The following is a 22,704-nucleotide window of genomic DNA, read 5'->3' as shown; positions in this document are numbered from 1 at the left end:
TGTTTTTCTAACTATTGCATGTAGCTTGCTGGTTATGTGCATGTAATCTAACACAGTTCACTTCCATGTTCCGCATCTCTCCTTCAGGTAACAGATGAGGCTACCCATGATGAGCATGATACTAACGAGGTATTTATAGCTCTAGCACTTAAAAAATATTAACTTCATCAAGGGGGAGGGGGCAGCATGTTGGCAGATTCGATTGGGATTAGTCACCAATAATTTGACAATGGCCCTCAAGACGAGGATTGAACACCTTGAAGTTCAGTATCAAATCTAGAACCATACCTACCCAAATTCTTATGTGCTCAGGTTGTGTCTCACTAATCCCCAGTTAGACTTGTAAGAGATTAGAACTTGCTCTTTACTACTTTGAACCTTTGCTCATTTCAATCTCTGCCTCCTGATAGCCTACATTGTAGTCTGTGTCAATCTCGGTAGCCTAATTTGCAAGTACTGTGCAAGTTACTGCCTTCCAGCCTGTTTGACATTTTGAGAGTCTCACTCACTGCTGGTCTTATTTAACGTTGTCGGTTGCCTAACTCTTTGACCAGACTAACAGTTCTTTAAACCATTTTTTACTAAAATGTGTAACGCATTAATTTGTCCCTAGATCTTGACTCCTGTGCTAAATGAGAGTAGTGTTAACCTCTCTGTAAACCACTTTTTATAACACTTTGAATATCAAACATTTGATTTGATTTAAGCGTGGCAGCATGGCTTCTTAAACTTAATTAGATGTTGTATCACCATTCACCTTGAGTTTTTGAGTGGTGCTCGTTTAATATGCACAGCAAGTTATTTCTTGTTGCCTTAACTACCATCACAAATTGTTTTTTCATGTGATTTATAGGTTATTGGTACATTCAGTGGTTTAGTGTTTTCAACCACATTTGAAATCAGTGATGACCTGCTTAATCATTGCTTATATTCTTAATTATCCTGTCATGCTGTACCCAAATGTTTCTTTTTTAGGAGGAAAAAGAGCGTGGGAAGGCAAAAGACTTCATCAGTATTGGACTTAAAGATGGACACCTGGTCTTTAGGTAAGAAAAGCAGTTTGGTTTTTAAATCTTGGTAAATGCCTTGATGGGACCAGGATGTTGTCAAAAGCGAATGATGGTGTGGTGGGGCACACCAATAAATGCATTGAGTGGTCAAACCTTTTATCAGGTTCTAGCAATCTTTTACAAGAACTTAAGCCAAAATCTTTTGAATCAGCAGCGTATATTTCTTTAGTTTTTCTGACCCCCGTAACACTATGGCCTAACTTTACACTTCGATGTTTGATGACCGTTCGCCACAAAAGATGTAATTTTTGATGGATACTTTTAACTGCAGATTCTTCATTTTATAAATATTCCCAGGCATCTAACTGAATCTAGAAGATTTTTCTACATAGCCCCTGCATGCTGGTCGGTGGTGTTGTGCAGCTCCACGTTGAATTCACTCCACAACAGAAGTGACACCTGGAGCTATACATAAGCTCCACCCATGGGTGCTAATGTCAGTTCCTTTCTTTCCTTGCCTTTGTATGCAGATCTGGAATTTGCATCTCTTTTTTTCCAATTTGTTCAGTGTATAAGGGAAATGTCACCTCCTAAAACCACAGGCTTCTGTTAGATTCTTCTAACTGCAGTTTCCTCACTTTGTGAATATTCCTCCAGGAGTCAGATTGGATCTGGAAACTCAAAAGCAGTACTCCTGCATGCCGGTAGGTTGCATCATGTGGCTCCGCACCAACATAGTTCTGCTCCGGAAGTGATGAGCAGGGCCACAGATCAGTGCCACATGGGCACACTGACGTCAGTTCCTTGAGTTCTGCACCACTAGATGTGGATCCAGAGCTAATTCCTCTCATCTTTGACAGATAATTTCTCCTCAATTTTCTTTTGCCAGTGTGCAAGGGACAAGGTCACCTCACAAAATGACAGGGTTTAAACCTTGTAGGGACTGTTGCAAACAAATGTTTGTGACGGATCCCCTGGGAATGCATGTGGTTCCTGGGGCGGGGCATGACTCCAACGCCTGCAGCAACTGTGCCCAGATAAACCTGAAGGCCCTACAGGACCTTGAAATGAAATTCAATGTCTCCAAGCATTAGAAGACTCTGTGCTGTTGAATGAAAGGTTTAATTCCTGAAGTTGTTACCACATCAATTCTTTGTCACGAACAGTCTTGGGTAGGTCTAAAAAGAAGCACACGAAGTAAAAGCAGGAATCTTCCCTTTTCCACCCCTCCTAAATTCCAGAGAGGGTATAATGGTGTCAGCATGTCTCCAGGTCTCGCTACTCAATTCCTGGTCTGACAAAGGCTGCTGAGGTCCTCAACCTCAATCTTCCTACAGTGGCCCTCAAAACTAACCTCCTCACAGAGGTGCTTCATACGGCGTCTACTTCGTCGGAGCCCTTGCTTCCCTTCAATGACGCCCTCACCGAGGTCCTGTTGGGCACTTGGTCGCAGCCGGCCATCGGGGCCCCCTGTGGATAAGAATGTCGCCAGGCGTCACCGCCCGGCGCCTGGTGACTCCGCTTTTCTGACCACTCATCCCACGCCTGAGAGTCTGGTCATCCGGGCCTCGACGTCGCAGAGTGCTTTTCCTATGGCTCCGCCGGATAAGGACTCCAGGATGCTGGAACAGTTCGGTAAGCAGTTGTTCTCTTTGGCCAGCTTGGGGCTGCGGTCGGTGAACACTGCCTGCTTGTTGGGCCGATATTCCCACGTGTTGTGGGATACCGTTGCTCAGGTGTTGGCTCAGTGTCCTAAGGAGGTCCAGGCTATACTTTCCCAGGCGGTTGCTGAGGGTAAAGATGCAGATAAGTTCGCTATTCAGTGTGGTTTGGACACCGCTGACTCGATGGGCAGGGTGATTTCTACGACTGTGGCTCTGCGTCGCCACACCTGGTTGCGATCTACTGGGTTCTCGCCCGATGTCCAGAGCTTGCTCATGGATATGACCTTTGACGGCACTCGCCTGTTTGGTGATAAGGCCGACAGTGCTCTGGAGCGTTTTAAGGACTCGCGGGCCACTGCCAAGTTGATTAGCCGGACGAATCCAGGTGCTTTCCAAACAACTCATGCCGATAGGTAGTCCAAACAAGTAGAAACCGTTGTTATTAGGGTATTTTCTTCCACCAGCTAGGCCTTCACATCCACGAATGCTAGTTGCCTGCTGGGCCGCTATTTGCTATTTGGGTTTCGGTGGCTCAACTCATACTATGCATCCCGGAAGACCTCCAGCCTGGCCTCACCCAAGCTATTCTGGATGGTTGTGATGCAGCCAAGTTATAATAATAATACTCCGGTATTTGTAAAGTGCAAACTAATCACCTGTAAGGGTCTCAAGGCGCTGGGGGCCATGGAGATTAATTGAACTATTGCCCAGAGTCACATGATGCTGAGCTGATCTGCTTCCAGCGCTGGGGATCTAACTGTGAGCCCTGCGCGCAGTAGTCAATCGCCCTGGACGCTGCGCCACACCTCTCCCAAGTTCACAATTTGTTGTGGCATTGGACACCACTGATTCAATCGGGTGAGCCATTGGTACCAGCATAGGTTTTTGCCGCCATGCCTGGCTGTGGTCAATGGGTTTTTCAGCTGATGGCCAATCATCTCACATGGATATGCCATTTGATGGGACTCGCCTGTTTGGGTACTAGGTAGATTCCGTTTTGGAATGGTTCAAAGTAAGCAGGGCTACATCACGATCCCTGAACTTGTCTGCCCCTCCTTGCAAACCCCATCAGCCCTACCATTCCTTTCACGGTTTTGGCAGAGCTACCCCATCCCGCTAGCCAATTCAGCCTCAGCAAAGTGCCCAGCAGTTTCGTGGCCAAGGCTGTGGTGCCCATTGACCCCTATGGTCAAAGTGAGTGAGCAATTCAGCCCACATCTCCCCTCCCTGCTCCACCTGAAAATCCTTTAGTGTGCCCATAGTGGGCCACAGCCACCCTGGTGGAGGCAAGCTGCAGTTATTCTTGCTTGGTTGTCGGATCGTAAGTTCAGATAGGCAGGTCCTGCAGATAGTCCAGAAGGGGTACAACTTGCCCTTATTATTGAATTTGTTAGGCGCACAGCTACCCTAATAGGGTTTCCCGGCGCAAATAAGTCTAAATTAGACTAAGTAACTAGGCCAGTTGCTGAATGAAGAGCCAGTTCTTAATGTCTCGACGAAATTTTAGGTAAGAGGGTTCCAGCTTCACATGTTTAGGAAGGGAATTCCAGAGTTTCGGTCCGAGGTACGAGAAGGACCGTCTTCCCATTCTTGTCAGTTTAAATCTGGGAAGTGTCAAGTTTCCCTGGGTGGAGGAGCGCAGGGCGCGATGCAGTGTGTAAGGGCAGATGAGTTCTCGCAGATACACTGGAGCTGCACCTTGTTTTATTTTAAAAATATGGCAAAGAGCTTTAAATTTGATGCGGTTATTAATGCAGAGCCAATGAAGATCCTGCAAAAAAGGAGTAACCGAGGCTGTCCTTGCAATATGGCAGAGAAGGTGCGCTGCAGAATTTTGAACCATTTGCAGCCTCCTCACAGGTTCCCTATTGCAGCCTAAGTAGAGTATGTTCCCATAGTCCAATCGGGACATAATAAGGGATTGGACTACAGTTCTTTGTGTAGAAAAAGGGAGCATCCAAATTATTTTCCGCAGCCATCTTAGAATGGATAAACAGGTACCCACAGTACTCACTGCTTGTTGCCGCATGGAAAGTTGGCTGTCAATAATGAAACCTAAATTCCGGGCTTGGGTTACCGGCTGAGGAAATAAACCCATTTCTTGAGGCCAATGAGAATAGTTCCAAAGATGTTTATCTTTCCCCAGGATGATGACCTCCGTTTTGTCCCCGTTTAATTTAAGGTAGTTTGTGTTCATCCATTTTGAAACTTGGAGCAGACCATTCCTTAGAGAAGATATTGTATTGTCTTTAGAGGAGGATAGCGAAAAGATGATTTGAGTGTCCTCTGCATAGGAGTAAAGGGTGAGCCCTGCGTCCTCAACGATGGTAGCAAGGGGACGCACATAGATATTAAAAAGTAGTGGACTCAAGGTAGAGCCCTCAGGAACTCCATATGCAGATGCTCGAGAGGTGGAAGAAACCCCAGAAGAAAAGACCTGAAATGAACGGTCGCTCAGAAAAGAGGACAGCCAAAGCAGGGCTGAACCTTCCACACCTGCTAACTGATGAGAATTCAGCAGGATAGGGTGAGACACGGTGTCAAATGCTGCGCTCAGATCTAATAAGATGAGCGCCATGGTCTCACCCTGATCTAAGCAGTGACGTAATTTTTCAGTTACTCCCAAAATGGTAGTTTCAGTAGAGTGGTGCGTTCTGAAACCCGATTGAGAGGGGTGCAGATATCCAGATTTTTCGATATGAGTGGTTAAGTGAAAATTGACATGCTTTTCCAGAATTTTAGAAAATACTAGTAGAAGTGAAATAGGGTGGCAACTCGCCAGGACCGAGGGATCAGCATTGGGTTTTTTCAGTAGAGGAATCACCAACCATCGCGTGTTTCCAATCCATTGGAACATGTGACTCGCGTATTGAAGTATTTAGGAGTTCTCTACAGAGTCCCAATATGGTAGGGGAAAGTAGTTTTAAAATATTAGCTGGTAGGGGGTCCAGAGGGGAACCTGAATTTACCTTGGATAGACAATATTTAAATGATTCCTCATTAAGGAGAGGCCACTGTGAGATTTTCACTGTGTCAAAATGGGAATCCATTTGCACTGTGTCGGGGGGGAATCCATGTGCCTCGTATCTGTGTCAGACGTATTTGAGTCCTGAGCCAAAGTAGGAACAAATTTACTATATATAGTCTTCACTTTCTCGGTAAATAAGTTAGCAATGTTTTGCATTTGGTAACATCCAGGGCAGGGGGTAGAGGAAGAGTGTTTGCCCCGGACAGTTTTTTAACCATGGAGAACAAAACTTGAGGTTTGTTCAATGAGTTAGTAATGGTTTTGGAAATATGCCTTGCTCTTGCTGCCTTACAGGCGGCATGATATTTATGAAGAGCTGTCTTATAGTCAATTTTACAATTGGGAGCATAAAGTTTTCGCCACTTTCTTTCTAAAACTTTACATTGTGATTTAAGAATCCTCAAATCTTCATTAAACCATGGAACTGGGGTGCGATGGGAAGAGCAAATTTTCGATGAGGGAGGCAGGCAAAGGTTTATAGAGGAAAATAACCAGTTCGATATTGCCTTATTTAAAGGGGTGAGTGGAAGTGTCGTGTCTGGAAGATTCCCTTCAAGAAGACCATTTAACGTGTCTAATTTCAGCTTATGCCAGGGTCTCTTACTCCTCGAGTCAAATATTGGCCGGGACACTGGAGAATCAAAAACCTTAAGTTGGAAATAGACCGCATAATGATCAGACCAACTTAGGAGCAGAGCAGGGCAGTTACATACAAAGGAAAGATTGGAAAAAATAGGATCTAGTAAGTGCCCTGCTTGATGTGTAGGTCCCTTGTTATGGAGAGACAAGCCAATGGCTTCCAGGTCGGCTAGAAGAGTAGAGTTATCTGAACTCGTTAGGTCTTCCAAATGAAGGTTGAGATCGCCCAAAATCAAAAAGTTAGCGGCATGTAGAATGAGAGGGGCAATTAAGTCTGGCAGGGAGGATGACCAAAGTTTTGCGTAGCCAGGGGGGCGATAAATGAGAAGTCCAGAAATAGTAAATTGCGGAGAAATAGCAAATTTAAATAAGGCGGACTCGCAACCTGGGAGGGATTGGGACTCAAATTTACATGAATAGATAGATTTAAAAATAATCCCTATTCCGCCACCTCTTCCCGTACTCCTATCACTCCTGACAAAGACATAATCAGGAGGAAGAGCCTCAACAATATCCGGCCCAGAGCCATCATGAAGCCAAGTCTCAGTAAGGAAAAGGGCGTCGGGTTTCTTTGAATGTAAAAAATCATAAATATGAGCCCTATTTTTAGGGAGAGAGCGACAGTTTAAACTCCAGAAGTGAAAAACCTTGTCTGCTCCTGGAAGTGACATATTCTTTGGAATAGACAAGACAGAATGCCTCTGGCGTTTTTTAAGGCCGCGGCCTAGGGCAAAATGGCAATTAACACATACAAATCTTTGTTGTAGACATGTAGCTATGGTACAATTGGGAGAGGCCGAAGCTCCTAAAGACCTCAAGTTCGCGGCAGAATATTTAATAATATTAGGCCTTGCAATGACATGCGGAGGGAGCTTACCTGACACTGAGCACGGCAGGGCGCGGACGGGCGCAGACGGGCTTGCCTCTGGCGCGCTCGCGCTGCGCACTTGCATCCGGCAGTCCAAATAGAGGCCGGTGCAAGCTGATAGGTCCGCGATAGGCTCGCGAGTCACGTGACCTAGAAGGAGTCAGCGACAGAGCGCTTCAAAACAGCGCCATGTTAGGCAGTGCAAATTAGCAATAACGAAAGGTTAAAAGAAAGGAACCAAAAGAGTTCCGGTGAATATCTTCATTACCACTCCGCCGCATCGCCCCCAGAATGACTGAAAGAGGACCATCTGTCTGTCTTATGGCAGGAGGTGCAAGCCCCTTTGGCCAATGGGGCTAACGAGAGGGTGCCTGTGCCAGAAGTAGTTGTTATTCCAGAGGCCTTAGTCCCTCTCAACGCCTTCCTCCGGAAGGAAAAATTAAAAATGCTCACACTGGCCTGGGTTTTGTCTGCCCTTGAACCTGGAGACTGAATTGTGGCATTGGACCGGCAGAACACCAATTTCCATATACCCGTCCTGCAGGCCCATTGGCCCTACCAGTGGTTTGTGGTAGGACAGGAGCATTTTCAGTTTGCTGTGCTCCCCTTTGGACTCACCAGCACCCTCAGGTTTTCACAAAAGTGATGGCAGTGGTAGCAGCACCTTTGGCAGTCGGGATTCCCGTCTTCCCCTACCTTGGCGACTGGCTGATTGACGCGGGCTCACCCCAGGCAGTCTTCAACCACCTCCAAACAACGTCAAACCTATCATCTTTAATTCACTATCAACATGCCAAAGTCACACCTGACTCCTCAGATGCTCACCTTCATCTGAGCCATTCTGGACATGGTTCGGTTTTGTGCCTTTCCCCTAGGAAAGAGCGTCCAGGACATTCAGGCTTTGATCTTGATATTTCAGCCTCTGTGCTTGGTTTCAGTGAGGTCGCCTCTGAGACGGTTATGACTGATGACATCCTGCATGTCAAGTATGCCAGGGGGCATATGCGGGCTCTGCAGTGGTATCTGAAGTCTTTGAGCGCAACATCAAGGGAACTTCTCCGATTACATCCAGATTTTGGAGGAGACTGCAAAAGACCTGCAGTGGTGATTGCTGGGCCAAGATTTTGTCAGCGGCAGACCCCTATTCTGACCACACCCAAGTGGTGACCAATGTCACCTAGGAGAAATAGGATATCGGAGGTATCTGGTCTCTGGTGGAAGTCTGGCTCCATATCAACCTTCTGGAGCTGCAGCCAATCCGCTTTGAGTTGGGAGCCTTCCCTCCATCCATCAAAGGAAGGTTGATACAAGTGCTTATGGACAGCACCACCACCATGTGGAGCTGGAACAAGCCGTGCTAAATGGGGTCCTGGGACAGGAGGCACTACACATGTCTGGAAATTGCTGGACTTCCAAGAAGTCTTCCTAGTGGTGAACCACCTGGCAGGATCTTTGATCACCAAAGCAGACAAGCTCAGCTGTCTACACCTAGTCGATCACGAGTGTCAGTTACACTCAGAGAGGCACAAGGTCTCATTCTCAAATGGGGAGAACTTTGGCTTGATTCGTTCACCACCTCAGAAAACACGCAATATCCGCAGTTCTGCATTTTGGAGTTTTCAAGGCTCCTCTTGCTGTGAGACACTTCTGCAGAGAGTGGACCTCAGATCTCCTGTATGCCTTCCCGCCAATAAATCTTCTACGCCTCAAGTTCTGAAGAAGATTAGGACAAACAGGGTCCAAGTCATCCTAGTGGACCCAGATTGGGCATGAAGAGTATGTTATCCAGAACTCTTGGTCATGAGTATCTGTCCTCGGATCAGGCTGCCTCTCCGGATGGCCATGCTGTTGCAGCAACAGGACAGGGTTCTGTACCAGTGAATTTGCAGTCCCTACCTTTATGCATGAAGATTGATCAGCAACAGTTGAACACCTTTGACCTTCCTCCACAAGTGGTTGTCATCTTGGCAGGCAGGCATCCCTCGACAAAAACAGTATACAACTGTTGTTGGGACAAATTTTGTGGTTAGATGTGCACATGCCAGATTGCCCCCTTCCAGGAGAAGTTGGCTGAAGTTCTGTTGTTTGATTTCTCTTGCCTGGTAAAGCTTTGCTTTGGGCGCAGTTAAAGGGCTCCTTACGGCTCTTTATGCCTTATGGTTGCCGGACCAGCCCTCATTATTTAAATCACTGGTTGTAATGAGTTTCTTGAAAGGCCTACATTTGTTTCCTCCCTCTCCCTCTCCCTCTCCCTTAGTCATGCCATGGTGGGACCTTAACTTTCTCCTCACATATTTGACGTGCACTCCCTTTGAGCCATTTCACAGCTTCTCACAGTGGCTTCTTATCCTCAAGGCAGTGTTCCTAGTAGCCATAACCTTGGCACGGCGAGCAAGTGAGTTGCAGGCTTGCTGTGTCCATCCACCAGGCACCACGTTCTTTCCAGATAAGCTGGTTCTGCAGGTGTGAGTATCCTTCTTGCTGAAAGTCATGATGCCATCCCTCGTCGGTAAAACCATCACCCTGCCGGTGTTCTATGCTCTGCCTCACTGCTCTGAGTAGGAGAGACTCCATTGCCTAGCTCCCACAAGAGCGCTGACCTTTAACATCGAGCATACCAAAGAGCACCAGTTAGACTATCGGACCTTTGTGGGGTTTACTGAAGCAAAAAAGGAAAGGCCGTGCAGAAACAGACCATCTCCCTCTAGATCATACTCTACATCAAGATCTGCCACTCACTGACCAAAAAACAGCCTCCGGAAAGAGTAAGAGCTCATTATACCAGGGACAATGCTGCTACCTCTTCGTTGGCAATAGCAGGAGAAACATCTGTTTTGCTTTGTATTAGAGTATCTTTGACACATGCATTTTAGATTCCTTCGATAGATCTTCCTCTGATGAAAGAACTAGACAAGCCTTGGGAGAAAGTCCACTTATGAGCAGTATGTTTTTTAGTTTTTTTTATTAATCATTGGTCCGATGTGTTTTAAAGCCTGTTCAAGTGTGCCTTGTTTAAAAGGGTTCTATTTTTGTATGTGATGTGTGTACACAAAAGCCTCCTCCCCATATCTTTGTCATCTTTCTCTTCTTAGCTTCTGTTCCGACCCTTGTTGCAACAAATGTTCCCAGTCACAGAAAGCCCTTTGCACAACTTGCCACTCTTCCACACTCTTGGCTTTGGGAAAAAGCCTAAAAATAGAGATTCTCTAGTTTATCTGCAGAGTGTTGGTCACAAACCCCTTCCTCTCCACTTTATGCATCCTTAACTCAGAATGTCAGTAACTCTCTCTGCCATAATGTCACGGTTGCCGCACCCTCCATGCTAGGTTCCCTCGCTTGACATGTTTGTGCCCTACAGGACATAAGTGTTTGTCACATGTTGTGAGAAGTCTCCAAAGACAATTAGATGTTTTTGGATGAAAGATATATTCCAGCATTTTATTTATTTCAAATTTTGACGATCATGGAATGAATAATATACCAAATAGGTTTCAAGGTTCTCATTATAACCTATCTCTATGTACAGAAGAAAGGAAGTTGCCAGGTACCCACTTATGGCCACTGTAGTCCCTTCAAATCAACAAAAGTCGTAGAAGGATGGGAGACTTTCATATGATTAGAATCTTGGACCATCTATCCTAACAGCAGAATAACTAAGGAATATCTGGAATCACTTAGTAGACGATGTTAAGGTACTGCAGATGGAACTAAGAAAGTTCATTCTGTGTGATAAACCACTGAGGTAGATCTCAAATTGTGCTCGTCATGGGAGATGGAACTTTGTTTTATGTTTAGTACACATGGAAAGGATACGTTATTTCGTCACTCGTTCTTTTGCAAGTTGTAGGCTCAATAGAGGACTGTCAATTCTCTAAGCCAATTAGGACTCAATAAATCTTTATTCCTGCTCATAGGAGATACTTGTGAATAAAGGAGGCTAACATGGTGTTGGAATTTGGCACACATTGGTGAAAAACAGAATAATTTCGAGACAAATGTATATTTTTTTGATACCCCAACTTGCCAAATGTTTACACCTGTTCCAATCGCCCTTTACGGCCCCCTGCTTCCACTTCCGTAGTCCACGTTTAACTCTTTCATCAAATTTGTCTTGCAGTTATCAGCTGGGTAGCGGAGAAGCAAACATTATGTCTGAGGACCCAGTGAATGATGGGGAATGGCACAAAGTGACAGCCATCAGGTAAGGGGGTATCTGAGGATGAGCATGACATCGATAACAAGGCGATGACAATACACTAATGCCATACAAGGTCCATTCCCTAGAGGAGAATAGAATATAGAAAAGTATAGTTCTGCAGGTAGAGACGGTAAATTAGCATAGTCTTTTGGTTCTTACTCTTATCCATGCCAGCTTTTTTGGGCCTGGTTCAGCCTTTTCTAGTTTGCCATTGAGAGTGTTTTGCATGATGTCGATTATGGCTAATTGATTCTTTCTCTGAATCCACCTTTCCAGGCAGGAGACAGTATCTGAGATTTCATTCCTTTTGTAGCACCTCGCTCAGACATAGGTTGAATTTTGCCATGAATGAGTTTAGTTTCTTTATGGTATACCATAGTGTAATGGCCTTGCTTTCTGCTCTATTAAGTTTAGTTTTCTGGAAAAGCTAGTTCAGCCAATGTCTTCATCTGGCTTTACCGGCACCAGTCCAAAGCCTTTCCATGTCATATCAAGCATTGCTGAAACCACAGTGATTGTGATGCTTGTCCTGCCTTACCTTCTCCCACAGCTGAATATCTGCCATGCTGTGTCCCTTGAGAGCCTATTGGTTGATCATAAGCCCAGTGTGTTCCCAATCTTGTGAGCAGTCGAGACTATCCCAATTGGATTCCTTACCCTGATGATAGAACTTAAGGATTTCTAGTTGCACAAACTCCTCATTAAGGTGTTAAGGAAAGTTATGTCCAGGCAGTTCTGGACTTCAGTTCTTCCATGTACCCCTCTTAATGTATGTGCTCCACTGAATACATGTACAGGGATCTCAACACCTTCATAATTAACCTGTGCAACAAGAAGACAGTAAGTTCTACAATCAGTATAAGAAATCCAACAGCTTTTGAAAACTCTTTTTCATGGATCACAAACAGCGCAATGGGACTTCACTTCATAGGGCGTCATCAAACACTGAGACTTTAGTCTGTTTGCTACATGAACTGCTGTGAACTTGTTTCCGTTTGATTCATCAGCACTTTTGGATGATGAATGGTTCCAATGGCCTGGCTATGACGTGTTGTACTTGGTTGCAAACTGTTCTGCTATATTTCCACAACATTTCCGATTGTATGTAGCACGTGATAGGAGGCTGCACGTTGGCACTTTGATACTTTTAGCTTCCACACTTTTTGCACTAGGCACATTTTGCACTTTAAACCATTGAACAAAGAACGGTCCATATCAGATGCTGTCAGGTTCTCTCCACTTCTAGCCAATCTGCTCTTCCTGACCTGCTTGCATTGCTCCGACTAATTTTTTTTAAACCTCTTCAGATGGCATGATCATTTGTGGGAACTGGTGCACCTACTGATCCAGCGTAAGATGGACATCTGAACTTGTTATCAAAGCAAATATTAATCGCTTTGTAAGGTCCCTCCTTGATATATTGACATTGCGGCCTGTTCGTGTGTAAGGAGGCTGTACATTGGCACTTTAGTACTCCTAGCTCCCCCACAAGTTTCACTTTCCACATTTGCATTTCAACTCACTGGGCAATGAACGACTGTTACTAGATGTTGTTATTCAGCCAACCAGTTTCTACTGATTCACCTTGCATCTAAACACATATACGTGGCGACCTGGTTTTAGTTTATCTAACTGCTACAGCTAGCTGAGGGAATTTTGGTAACGGGTGTGCATTCTTGATTTTAAATTGCTTGCTGTATCTCATTGCAATGGTTTTCAGTAACTATGGAAATGAATGGACTTGACTTGACTATTGTTTGTGTGTATACACTTTCCAGAGAGGGGAAGGAAGGATCCATCCAAATTGATGGAGAGGAGATGCTGACGGGACAGTCTCCAGGAAATAATATCATGGTGAACACCAAGGGCAGCATTTACCTCGGTAAGATTCAACCATGTGTTGGAATTCACGGAGTCTCACCTCCTACATGACCGGGGCTGGGGTATGCCGCAATTGTATGCAATTCATCGAAAGTTGCTGAAGTGGTGAGAATAAACCAGAACATAAGGGTGTTAAAGTAGGAATCATACAGAAGGTATAGTGTAACAAAGTCAGAAAAAAGGCAAGGTGTTAGCATTTGTGCCAGCTCTTCCTTTTCTGCACAGCAACTGTAGCGCAACTTGAAATCCAGACACGATTATTGTTAGCGGACTCTTAGTTCAACTTTACTGGAGAATAAGTGCCCAGTGCATGTCAGCAGGGTGATGAAACTTGTCACCCAGGTGGGCCCAAAAATGGTATGATGATGATGAAATTAAACGTATTACATTTCCCACTCCAAGGTGTCAGTTGCCTTTTCACACTTAACAGAAAGGCATTCTTTAGCAACACCCCTTCAAACTGATTTGATCAACATCAGGATGGTGAGAAAAGTGAGCCAGCCCTGTTGGGATTTGATCCAGTTACAAAACACTGTGGGAGTATGCGCCAGAATGAAACGGTACAAAACACTGTGGGAGTATGCGCCAGAATGAAACGGTACAAAACACTGTGGGAGTATGCGCCAGAATGAAACAGGCCATTGGGAAAGAAAGGCCTGAGGTCCAGGAGGGTAAAAGCAAGGTTGGTGGTGGAGCAAGACACCAAGAGAGAAAGGGAAATGAGCTGAGAAAAGGAAATGCATTGATACAGGAACAGAAGAAGATAAATGAAAAAGGAGACTTGAGCCTCCGGGCATTGAGAAAAAGAGGTACAAGAACAAACATATTTTATGTTAAGGTGTTTGTTGGAGGATGGGGAGGAGAGTGGCTCGCTTTGTAACAGTCAATGTTGATGTGTTGGAAGAAAAGGGTGTGGTAAACTCTATTCATATCGGTTCCTAGGGGAAAAGTGACCATCTACAATAATTTAAGGTTGTGAGAAAGTCCATGGAAATTCAGGCCAATGGACATCCACTTAAGGGATGGTTAACGCTGAAGTGATCGGAAGGGAATACAGAAGAGATATGACAGGCATATTAAGGACATCTCATTAACAAACTCGCCATATCGTAGCATTTTTTAATACTTTCTTTAGGTTAGAAAATCTAGTACATTAGTGCTACATTCTTCCTCTGGTGTTGAATACCTTTAAGAATCTTACTGGTTTACTGTTTTTAAAGCTAGAAAAAGCCATGTACGAAATTCTGAAAAGATGTTGTTTTACAGGTGGCGCTCCAAATATGAAGACGCTTACCGCTGGCAAGTACTCTTCAGGGATCACTGGGTGCATCAAGAATGTGGTACTGATGAACACCAGGCCGGGCCAGAACCCTCACCAGCCCATTGACCTGAAGCACCATGTGGAGGCTGGACAGAACACTAAGGAGTGCCCTTCATAAGCCAGGGCCTCTATGACCTCACCCAGTGGCCACTAGACAGACTTATTTTTTAAAGACACAAAGACGGCAATATGGTGCTTTGCTGCTACCAAAAAAGGTGGGAGGGGAAATAATGAAGGGAGAGGGGGAAGGAGGTATATTGGTGCTTCTGTACTACAGATTCTTTTCCCTTTTTTAAAAAACAAAGTATAATTCTATTATGTTTTTACAATGTGAATGAAGGAATAATGTAAATTCGAGGAAGACACTTATTTTTTTAAGGGAAAAATATACCTGTATGTGCTTTACAAGTATTATCCTCCACAGAAAGCTATGTTAAAATGAGAGGTAAAAAAAAAATCAACTTGCCACTCTCCCACATCATCCCCATATGCTTAGACCCAGTGTCCGTGTTCTTTCAACGTGTGTAACAAGGGTTTGGACAGAAGGGAGAAATTCTGGGAACTTAAGAAAACGCTGCAAGAGTTCTGGCAAAGTGGGCTTCTTTGCTATTTTCCAGTCCCGCCAAGCCATCATTTCCAAACCTAAAATAACTGTTAATTGTTTTTTTTTATTTGCATTGATTTTAAAAGCAAAAGGCCAGCTGTGGTCACCTGGTCTGCATAGGGTGAGCTGTGCTTATTCCTAGCAAGCCAAATTGACTCTGGTAGATGCACATTATGGCCGGATGTCATGTTGGCTCTTGGAATAGTCCACATACTTCACCTTGGGTGTCCTCCACTCCTTCGCAGGTAGCAAGATGCAGAGTTTACTGCGAGTGTGTCCCTCCCGCGTCATCTTTAGATCGACGGCTCTCACTCACGGTGCTATGCCCAAGTTGCTTCCGGAAACTGGGGCGAGCTGGCTCCTCGATGGAGGAAAGTAGGTTGCCTTGACATAGCTTGCCATGGACTGCAGGCAGTGCCTGATGTGTGTGCCCTGCCACAGTTCTTTGAATGTGTTCCATAATCTCAAAATCCTGACGTTCACAATACAGTATTAGCCCATATTATTATGGGTGTTCTATGCAAATTGGCAAAAAGGCCACCTCATTCAGTGCACTTTTTAAAAGTGATTCCTAAGAGTGGGCCCAGGTGGTATTTGGAGGGGGAGGATGAGCGAGTCAGACTTTGTAGGTTAGGTGTGTTTGTTTATTCAGGGGTTCCAAAGAAGGCAAGACATTCAGGGAAATGAGTGTAGCTGAGAACAAATGATTCCGAACCGCATCCAAGGCAAATTAAAGCAAAATTTGTAGTGTTTTTAATAAGTAACCACCCCCATCCTTAGGACACTGACTAGTGACTACTAGTGAGGGTAATGAGGATTTTAACTTTCAGCTAGGCAATTAAGCTGTGTACATGTAGGGTTTGCGCCTCCTTTCAGTTTGAATTGCCACTTCTAAATCCACCCCTTCCCTCTTGATAAGGCAAACCCAATTCCCATCGCTGGGGAGCAAATAGGGCTCAAGATTCTCTAAATAATGAGTGAATTGTGTATCTTTTTGTTATTTCAGTAATTGACATACTTTCATGAGATAGACTGTGTATTGTACAGATAGGAAATGCTTTATTTGCTTCTTCAATCCCCACGGCAGTTTTACCATTGGATGGTGAGAAAAAGAAAGTTTTCAACACAGCAATAGGGGCACGAAAGAGGAACAAAGATGTGGAAGGGGACAATGAAACATTGTTTGACAGCACACAGAAATAATGTATTCTGTTTGAACTGGTGGAGGATCCTCAAACTATTATCCCCTTTGCCCCCTTGGGCCTTGATGGCTCACATCCTGGAGGCGCTATTCCAGATTTCATTTTTTCAAAGCCACGACATCCAATTGGGCCACAGTATTTCAGCAGCCACTGATGGGGCAGTCTTGTCTCTTGTTAACAATCCTCTGGACTTGTACAACTGTTTATGTTTACACATTGGAGGGCCGAGGGTCTGTCTGGCTTGTACATCTCATGGCCCCCAACTGTACCAGGTTCTGGTTTCCTGCGCTTGAGGACCTTCTGCAAACACAAGCCACCACTCAAGATCTGTGTTTTTGTTTCAGGGCAGGACAAGAGGTCTCTCTGTTCCTTCGAAGCCACTGAAGCACTTTGGCACCGTTTTAGCCTTTTAATATAAAACATTTGAGAAATACAAACTGATTGTGTCATTGTATCACTATTTTCAAACAATTTTTGCATACTTTTCGGAGTTGATGGTATTTCGACTTTGATGGTGGGATATTGGATTTACAGAAACTTTATGATGGGGTTTTATTTCATGTTAAAATGTCTTGTCACAAGGTTTTGAGGGTTCGCTAATCATCATATTGGCTTCCTTTGGCACACTTGTTCACCTTGTAAGTAACCAGTTGTCCGGCATCTGATTCCCCATTTACACTGACAAATAATATTCACTGCATCTCATTAATCTGCACCTTTTTTTGCCTAAGATGCTCATATATTCACAAAAGTATTGTAAATTGGCACATGGTCACGAACATGTGATTAGCGATATGTCGCAAATGTCCTGCAATCCATCTCTGGTCATTCATCTTTCCTGTCATTGTAAAATAGTTAGGGGAACGGGCATGCATGTGGCTCAGAGAAGGGGCTGTATATTAGCATGGAAGGAAGTATGAAGACCCCCAAGTCCCTTTGCTCATGACTGGCATGTAACCTGAAGTATTAATTGTGATTACCACCTAAAATTTGTTTTTATAAACTTTGACAATTCCTGGCAAGACCCCAGCCGGTCAATCTAAACCCACAATTAAAGAAATATTGATTTCAAAAGGAATTCACCTTCTTCCCCCACATCACTTTATTCATTGCACTTGAATACTTGGGAGCTTCAGTGAAGATAGTAGAGTGGCAGAGAGCAAATCATGGCTAGTATAGAACTGCTCCACTATTACTTTGTTTGTCTTTGTTTCCCCTCAGGATTATCATTTTGGGAGCCTACATTTAACAGCAGTCTGTAATTCTTCATTATAACATTGTAATGTTGACAGCGCCTTTGAAGACAAAAGAGCAGGACCGAGCTATGAATCCTGATAAAGACCCAGGCAGTAGACTTTTTAATATCCTCCTCTACAGCATCTGACACCTTCCTTCTCCAGAATATGTGGATTACACATGGGAGTGTGAAAAGTAGAGGCTATTGAAGAGTGAAAACCACTAGCTTCCCTCCTCCCATGGTTCACAATGTCATTGGAGCTGCAGAAGGACCGGGCGGAGGGGGAGGGTGCTGGTATCTCCTCTGTCTCCCATGGCTCTGCCAAACTAAGAAAAGCAGTTTGGCAGAACCAAAGGAAATTCAGAGGCTGGTCTTAGCCTCTTTTCACAGCTCCTGCTGTCCATGTTTCTGTCCTGGACCTGCGCACTGCAGCATTGTTAAACATGCACAGCAGGAGATGTGAAACATATTCCCATTCCAAGCCCTAGAGGATTTTAAATGTCTTGAATCTCTAGAGAGGCTTCTGTTATATTTAGAGCATTCTGATGGATACATCTGCCTGTGGATTCCTCACCTTATGAATTACCCCATGTGCAGCATTCCACATAAACCTTCCTCCATAGCTCTCCTACGTCGACGAGGACGTCACAATTGAACATCTCCGAATGCGACTCCATGTGTTGTCATTGTAGCCATAAGAAGACCTCGTCGGAGTGCTGATGTCAGTTCCCTTTCTTCCGTGCCGTCGACTCGTCACGTTTTGTTTCCAGGGCTCTCCATTTCTGGAGTTTCTTTGTTGCAGGTTCTTCTTGTAACTGTAGCAGTGCCCTGGCTACCCAGAAAAAGTCCAGTTTTAAGCCTTGAAGGGAATGTGGGGGGTCAAATGTCTATTACTGCCCTCCATGAGGATTGTTTATGGTGCCTCTCGCCGGACCACGATGTCAAGGGGTGTAAGTCATGCAGGCGCATGAATCCAAAGGCCTTGAAAGAGAGAGAGGCCAAGCTGTTGATGGCCAGAGTGAAAAAGCAGAAAAGGGGCCGTAGGAGGTCAAGGTCCAAGTCGCCTACTCTGCATACCTCAAAGTCGTCGAGTAAGCACAAGAAGAAGCAGTGCCATGGATCCAGACGTCAGTCGACGAAGGATGAAACACCGAAGTCTGGGTATCCGGTACTTCGAAGTCACCGCAAGGGTGAAATCTCTTTCCCCGTCACCTCAGGTGATTCCGGCTCCGAGAGTCTCACCAGCTCCCAGAGAAGCGACGCCTTCGCCTCCGGCCACTCCACCCCTGGCACCAGTGTGTCTGGCGCCGCAACCAAAGCCAATCCGACTGCCTCCTCGAGCAGTCTCTGAACCAGCGATCTGGATCCAGATCCACCCTTTCCAGCTCCGGATCCTTCGCATTTCCTGAATGTGATGTTTGCCAGAGCAGCTAACCCTGCTGGTGCGCCGGTTGGCCCCATGGGACCGTTTCCATAATCCCTTGGAGGTTATGCCACCTCACTTCACACAGGCACCTTATATGTCTTTCATACCAATGGCCCCGGGGAGTTGGCCTCTCCCAACGCCGAGGTTCTCGATGCCGGTGCAATCCCTGGAGGGAAGAGTGCAGTTGGATGGGTCTTCTCCGGCGCAGTCTGGCTCCAGTCCGGTGTTGACTCTGCCTCGCCTGGCGCCTTCGTCTTTTCCTGTGGAGTCTCCAACGCCGGTCCCAAAGTCACCGGCGTTGGGTCTGGCACTGCCGATGCCGGTTCCTAGGATGAGTTCCAGAAGGGAGACACAGAGGCTGCTGGAGGAGGAAGAATATCAGGAGTAGCAGGAAGAGGATGAGATTGTTGACCCTATATTGGAATTTATGTGACTGCAGGAGGCTAGTGAATTGGACACAGCTCCTGAATGTTCACCCAAAGGCCTTCCATCTTAGGAGGTTTCCTCTTACCACTCTATAATAAGAAGGCAGCTGATATTCTGGATTTGCCGTTACCTACTGCAGAGCTTAAATCCAGTATTTTAACAGAAGTGCTTCATTCTCCTTCATCTGCTTCCCTTTAATGAGACTTTGACTGAGTCCATTTTAGTGGTGTGGCAAAAGCCAATGACTGCCCCTGTTGTGTCCAGATTGGTTGAAGGAGATATAAGATGGCTCCTGGAGATCCTGCACACACCCACTTCATGAGAGCTTAGTAGTCCAGGCATCATGCTCTACTAAACAGTCTGCAGGCTCTTTCCAGTTTACACCTGCAGATAGGGAATCCAAGAGGATGGAGCAGTACACAAAGAAAGGGTTTTTTTCAGCCAGTATGGCTTCGAAATCGACAAATGCAACATGTCTGCTGGGTCGCTATATCCACGCTCTGATTGATTCGGCAAAGGAGGTGCTCCCCAAGCTTCCGGAAGATGTTCAGGGCCATCTCGCTGAAGTTGTATCAGACACCCAAGCTGCGGCCTGTCAAGTCATTCAGTCAGGACTTGATATTGCGGACTCTGTCGCAGAGTTATGGGTTCCTTGATAGCAACCAGTATGCACGCCTGGCTACGGAGGTCTGGGTTTTCATCTTCTGTACAGGCCACCCTATTGGACTTGCCTTTTGATGGCTTTCTTCTTTTTGGTGCCGAAGCAGACTCAGCGCTACAGCTCTTTAAAGATCGTAGAGCCACAGCGAGATTGTTGGGTCTTCAGTCCCAGCCCAGAGGTTTTGGGCATCACAGATTTCGCAGGTTTGGCAGGACTCCTTCCTTTCGAGCCAAACAGCAGCAGTCGCAACAGGCGAACCCTCTGTATAAGTCATACAGAGGAAAAGGTAGAGGTCGTCTACGAGGCACAGCGCAGCAGCAAGTCTCCTCCTCTTCCTCTCCCATCCCTCCAACTGATACCACAGGGAAGCAGCTCTAGATCCTCCATTCTAGAGCATGTTGGTCCCATGGGAGGATGGGTGTCACATTTTGTACGAAATTGGAGGTGTGTTACTTCAGATCTCTGGGTTTTGGATCTTGTAGAAAATGGGTATGCCCTTCCCTTCTGGGAGTTTCCCCTCCTTTCCTCCCCTCGCCAGGGTTAGTGCTCAAAGGACCACCTGTTGCTTCTACAACAGGAGGTTCTATCTTTGCTGCGATAGAGGTGGTTCCGGAGCAGGAAAGGGGTCAGGGATGCTACTCTCGGTACTTCCTGATTCCCAAAAAGGACGGTCGATTGAGGCCGATCCTAGACCTCAGTGTCTTGAATTGTTACCTCAAGCAGGAGAAATTCAAGATGTTGACCCTGGCTCAGGTTCTTCTGGCGTTGCAGCAGGAAGACTGAATGGTATAGATCGATTTGCTGGATGCGTATTTTCACATACCCAGCCTGAAGTTGCATCGGAAGTATCTCCTTTTTACGGTGGGACTTCAACACTACCAGTTTGCGATCCATCTGTTCGGTCTTACATCCGCACCACGGGTCTTCACAGAGGTGATGGCGGTGGAAGCAGCACATCTCAGAAGATCGGGGATTCCTGTTTTTCCTTATCTGGGTGACTGGCTGCTCAAAGCAAAGCTGGAGATGGTGCTCATCATTTGCAAGTAACAACACGTCTGTTGTTCAACTTGGGTTTTTTGATAAACTTGCCCAAATTTCACCTGGTGCCCTCTCAGCGCAACCTGTTCATAGGGGCAGTACTGAACACTACTGTGGGTCGTACCTTCTCTCAAGGATTCAAGACATCCAGGCTATGATTCTACTTTTTCAGAATGGAGCAGCTGTTCCAGTCCTGAAGGTCTTCCACCTGCTGGGTATGTTTGCTTCTTGCATACGGTTGGTCAACTATGCACGCTGGCACATGAGGGCCCTCCAGTGGTGCCTCCGCAGACAGTAGTTTCAGCACATCGGAGATCTAAAAGAGGTGGTCAGAATCTCCACAGACACTGCAGCGGAGCTATTATGGTGGAGTTTTGCGGACAACCTGTTTCAAGGGAAGCCGTTACAGCCTCCTTCTCTGGTGGCCACAGTGATAACGGATGCTTCCACTGTAGGGTGGGGAGCTCATCTGGGGGATTTGGAGGTCAAAGGCCTTTGTTCTTCAAAGGAATGATTGTCTCACATCAATCTTCTGGAATTGTGGGCGATACGTTTGGCTTGCAAGGCTTTCTTTCCTTCCCTTCACGGTCAGTCAGTTGAGGTCCTGACGGACAACACTACTGCTATATGGAATATCAACAAACCAAGAGGAGTAGGGTCATATCGTCTCTGCACAGAGGCTGTGCGGCTCTGGTCCTGGGCTCAGGACCATCAAATTTGCACGATTGTGGATCATCTGGCAGGAGTGCTGAATGTGTGTGCGGACAGTCTCAGTCAGCAGTTCTCGGCCGAGCACGACTGGCGGCTCCATCCAGAGGTGGTCCATCACATTTTCAGGATGTGGGGTTTCCTCGTTTGGACCTATTTGCCACTCCCGAGAATGTGCACTGCCCGTCGTTCTGCAGTCTCCAGTATCTGATGCGGGAGCACTGGGGGAGGGCGCGTTTTAGTTAGATTTGGGCTCGGAGCTTCTTTACGCTTTTCCCCCCATACCCTTGATTCTTTGAGTTCTGAGGACGATTCGCCAAGACCGGGGTCAAGTCATATTGATCGCCCCGGATTGGCCGAGAAGGGTGTGGTACACAGTCCTGAACTCTTTCTCTTTCCCACTGGATGTGGTGGATGTTATTTTATCGGCCAGGAGACACTCCACCAAATCTGTCTATTCTGATATGTGGACCATGCTTGTAAAGTGGTGTGGAGAGAGATCATTTGATCTACTGTGCACCAGGTTGTCTGATATTCCGAGTTTCTCTCTTTCCCTAGGAAAGCAGGGTTGTGCAGTAGCTACTGTTAAAGGCTACTTGTCTGCCTTGACGGCTTTTCTCTGTTTGCCAGACCAACCCTCTTTATTTAAATCTCCTATATATATGTGATTCATTAAGGGTCTCACAAATTGGTTTCCTCCCACTCCCTTTATCATGCCTCAGTTGGATTTGAATGTAGTTATTACTTTTCTGATGGGGTCTCCCTTTGAACCCTTGCATAGTTGTCCCTTGAG

At 45.8% G+C, this 22,704-nt stretch overlaps 1 protein-coding gene across 18 annotated transcripts in view; it reads left to right on the top strand.

Moving 5' to 3' along the window:
- Positions 1-16,852, top strand: part of HSPG2 (heparan sulfate proteoglycan 2) — a 903,404-nt gene extending 886,552 nt beyond the window's left edge. For 14 of the 18 annotated variants that reach the window (XM_085608925.1, XM_085608919.1, XM_085608917.1 and 11 more), the window contains 5 exons: positions 88-129; positions 976-1,046; positions 11,327-11,410; positions 13,186-13,289; positions 14,555-16,852. In XM_085608925.1, the coding sequence (XP_085465051.1) occupies positions 88-129; positions 976-1,046; positions 11,327-11,410; positions 13,186-13,289; positions 14,555-14,727 (474 nt within the window). In that variant the 3' untranslated portion in view covers positions 14,728-16,852. The remainder of the gene's footprint in view (positions 1-87; positions 130-975; positions 1,047-11,326; positions 11,411-13,185; positions 13,290-14,554) is intronic. The other 4 variants (XM_085608920.1, XM_085608915.1, XM_085608914.1 and 1 more) reach the window with 1 other exon arrangement.
- The last annotated feature ends 5,852 nt before the right edge of the window (positions 16,853-22,704 follow it).

Source organism: Triturus cristatus, chromosome 1_2 (assembly GCF_964204655.1).
Source record: "Triturus cristatus chromosome 1_2, aTriCri1.1, whole genome shotgun sequence".
Taxonomy (NCBI): Eukaryota; Metazoa; Chordata; class Amphibia; order Caudata; family Salamandridae; genus Triturus; species Triturus cristatus.
This window is presented reverse-complemented; position numbering and strand designations above follow the sequence as displayed.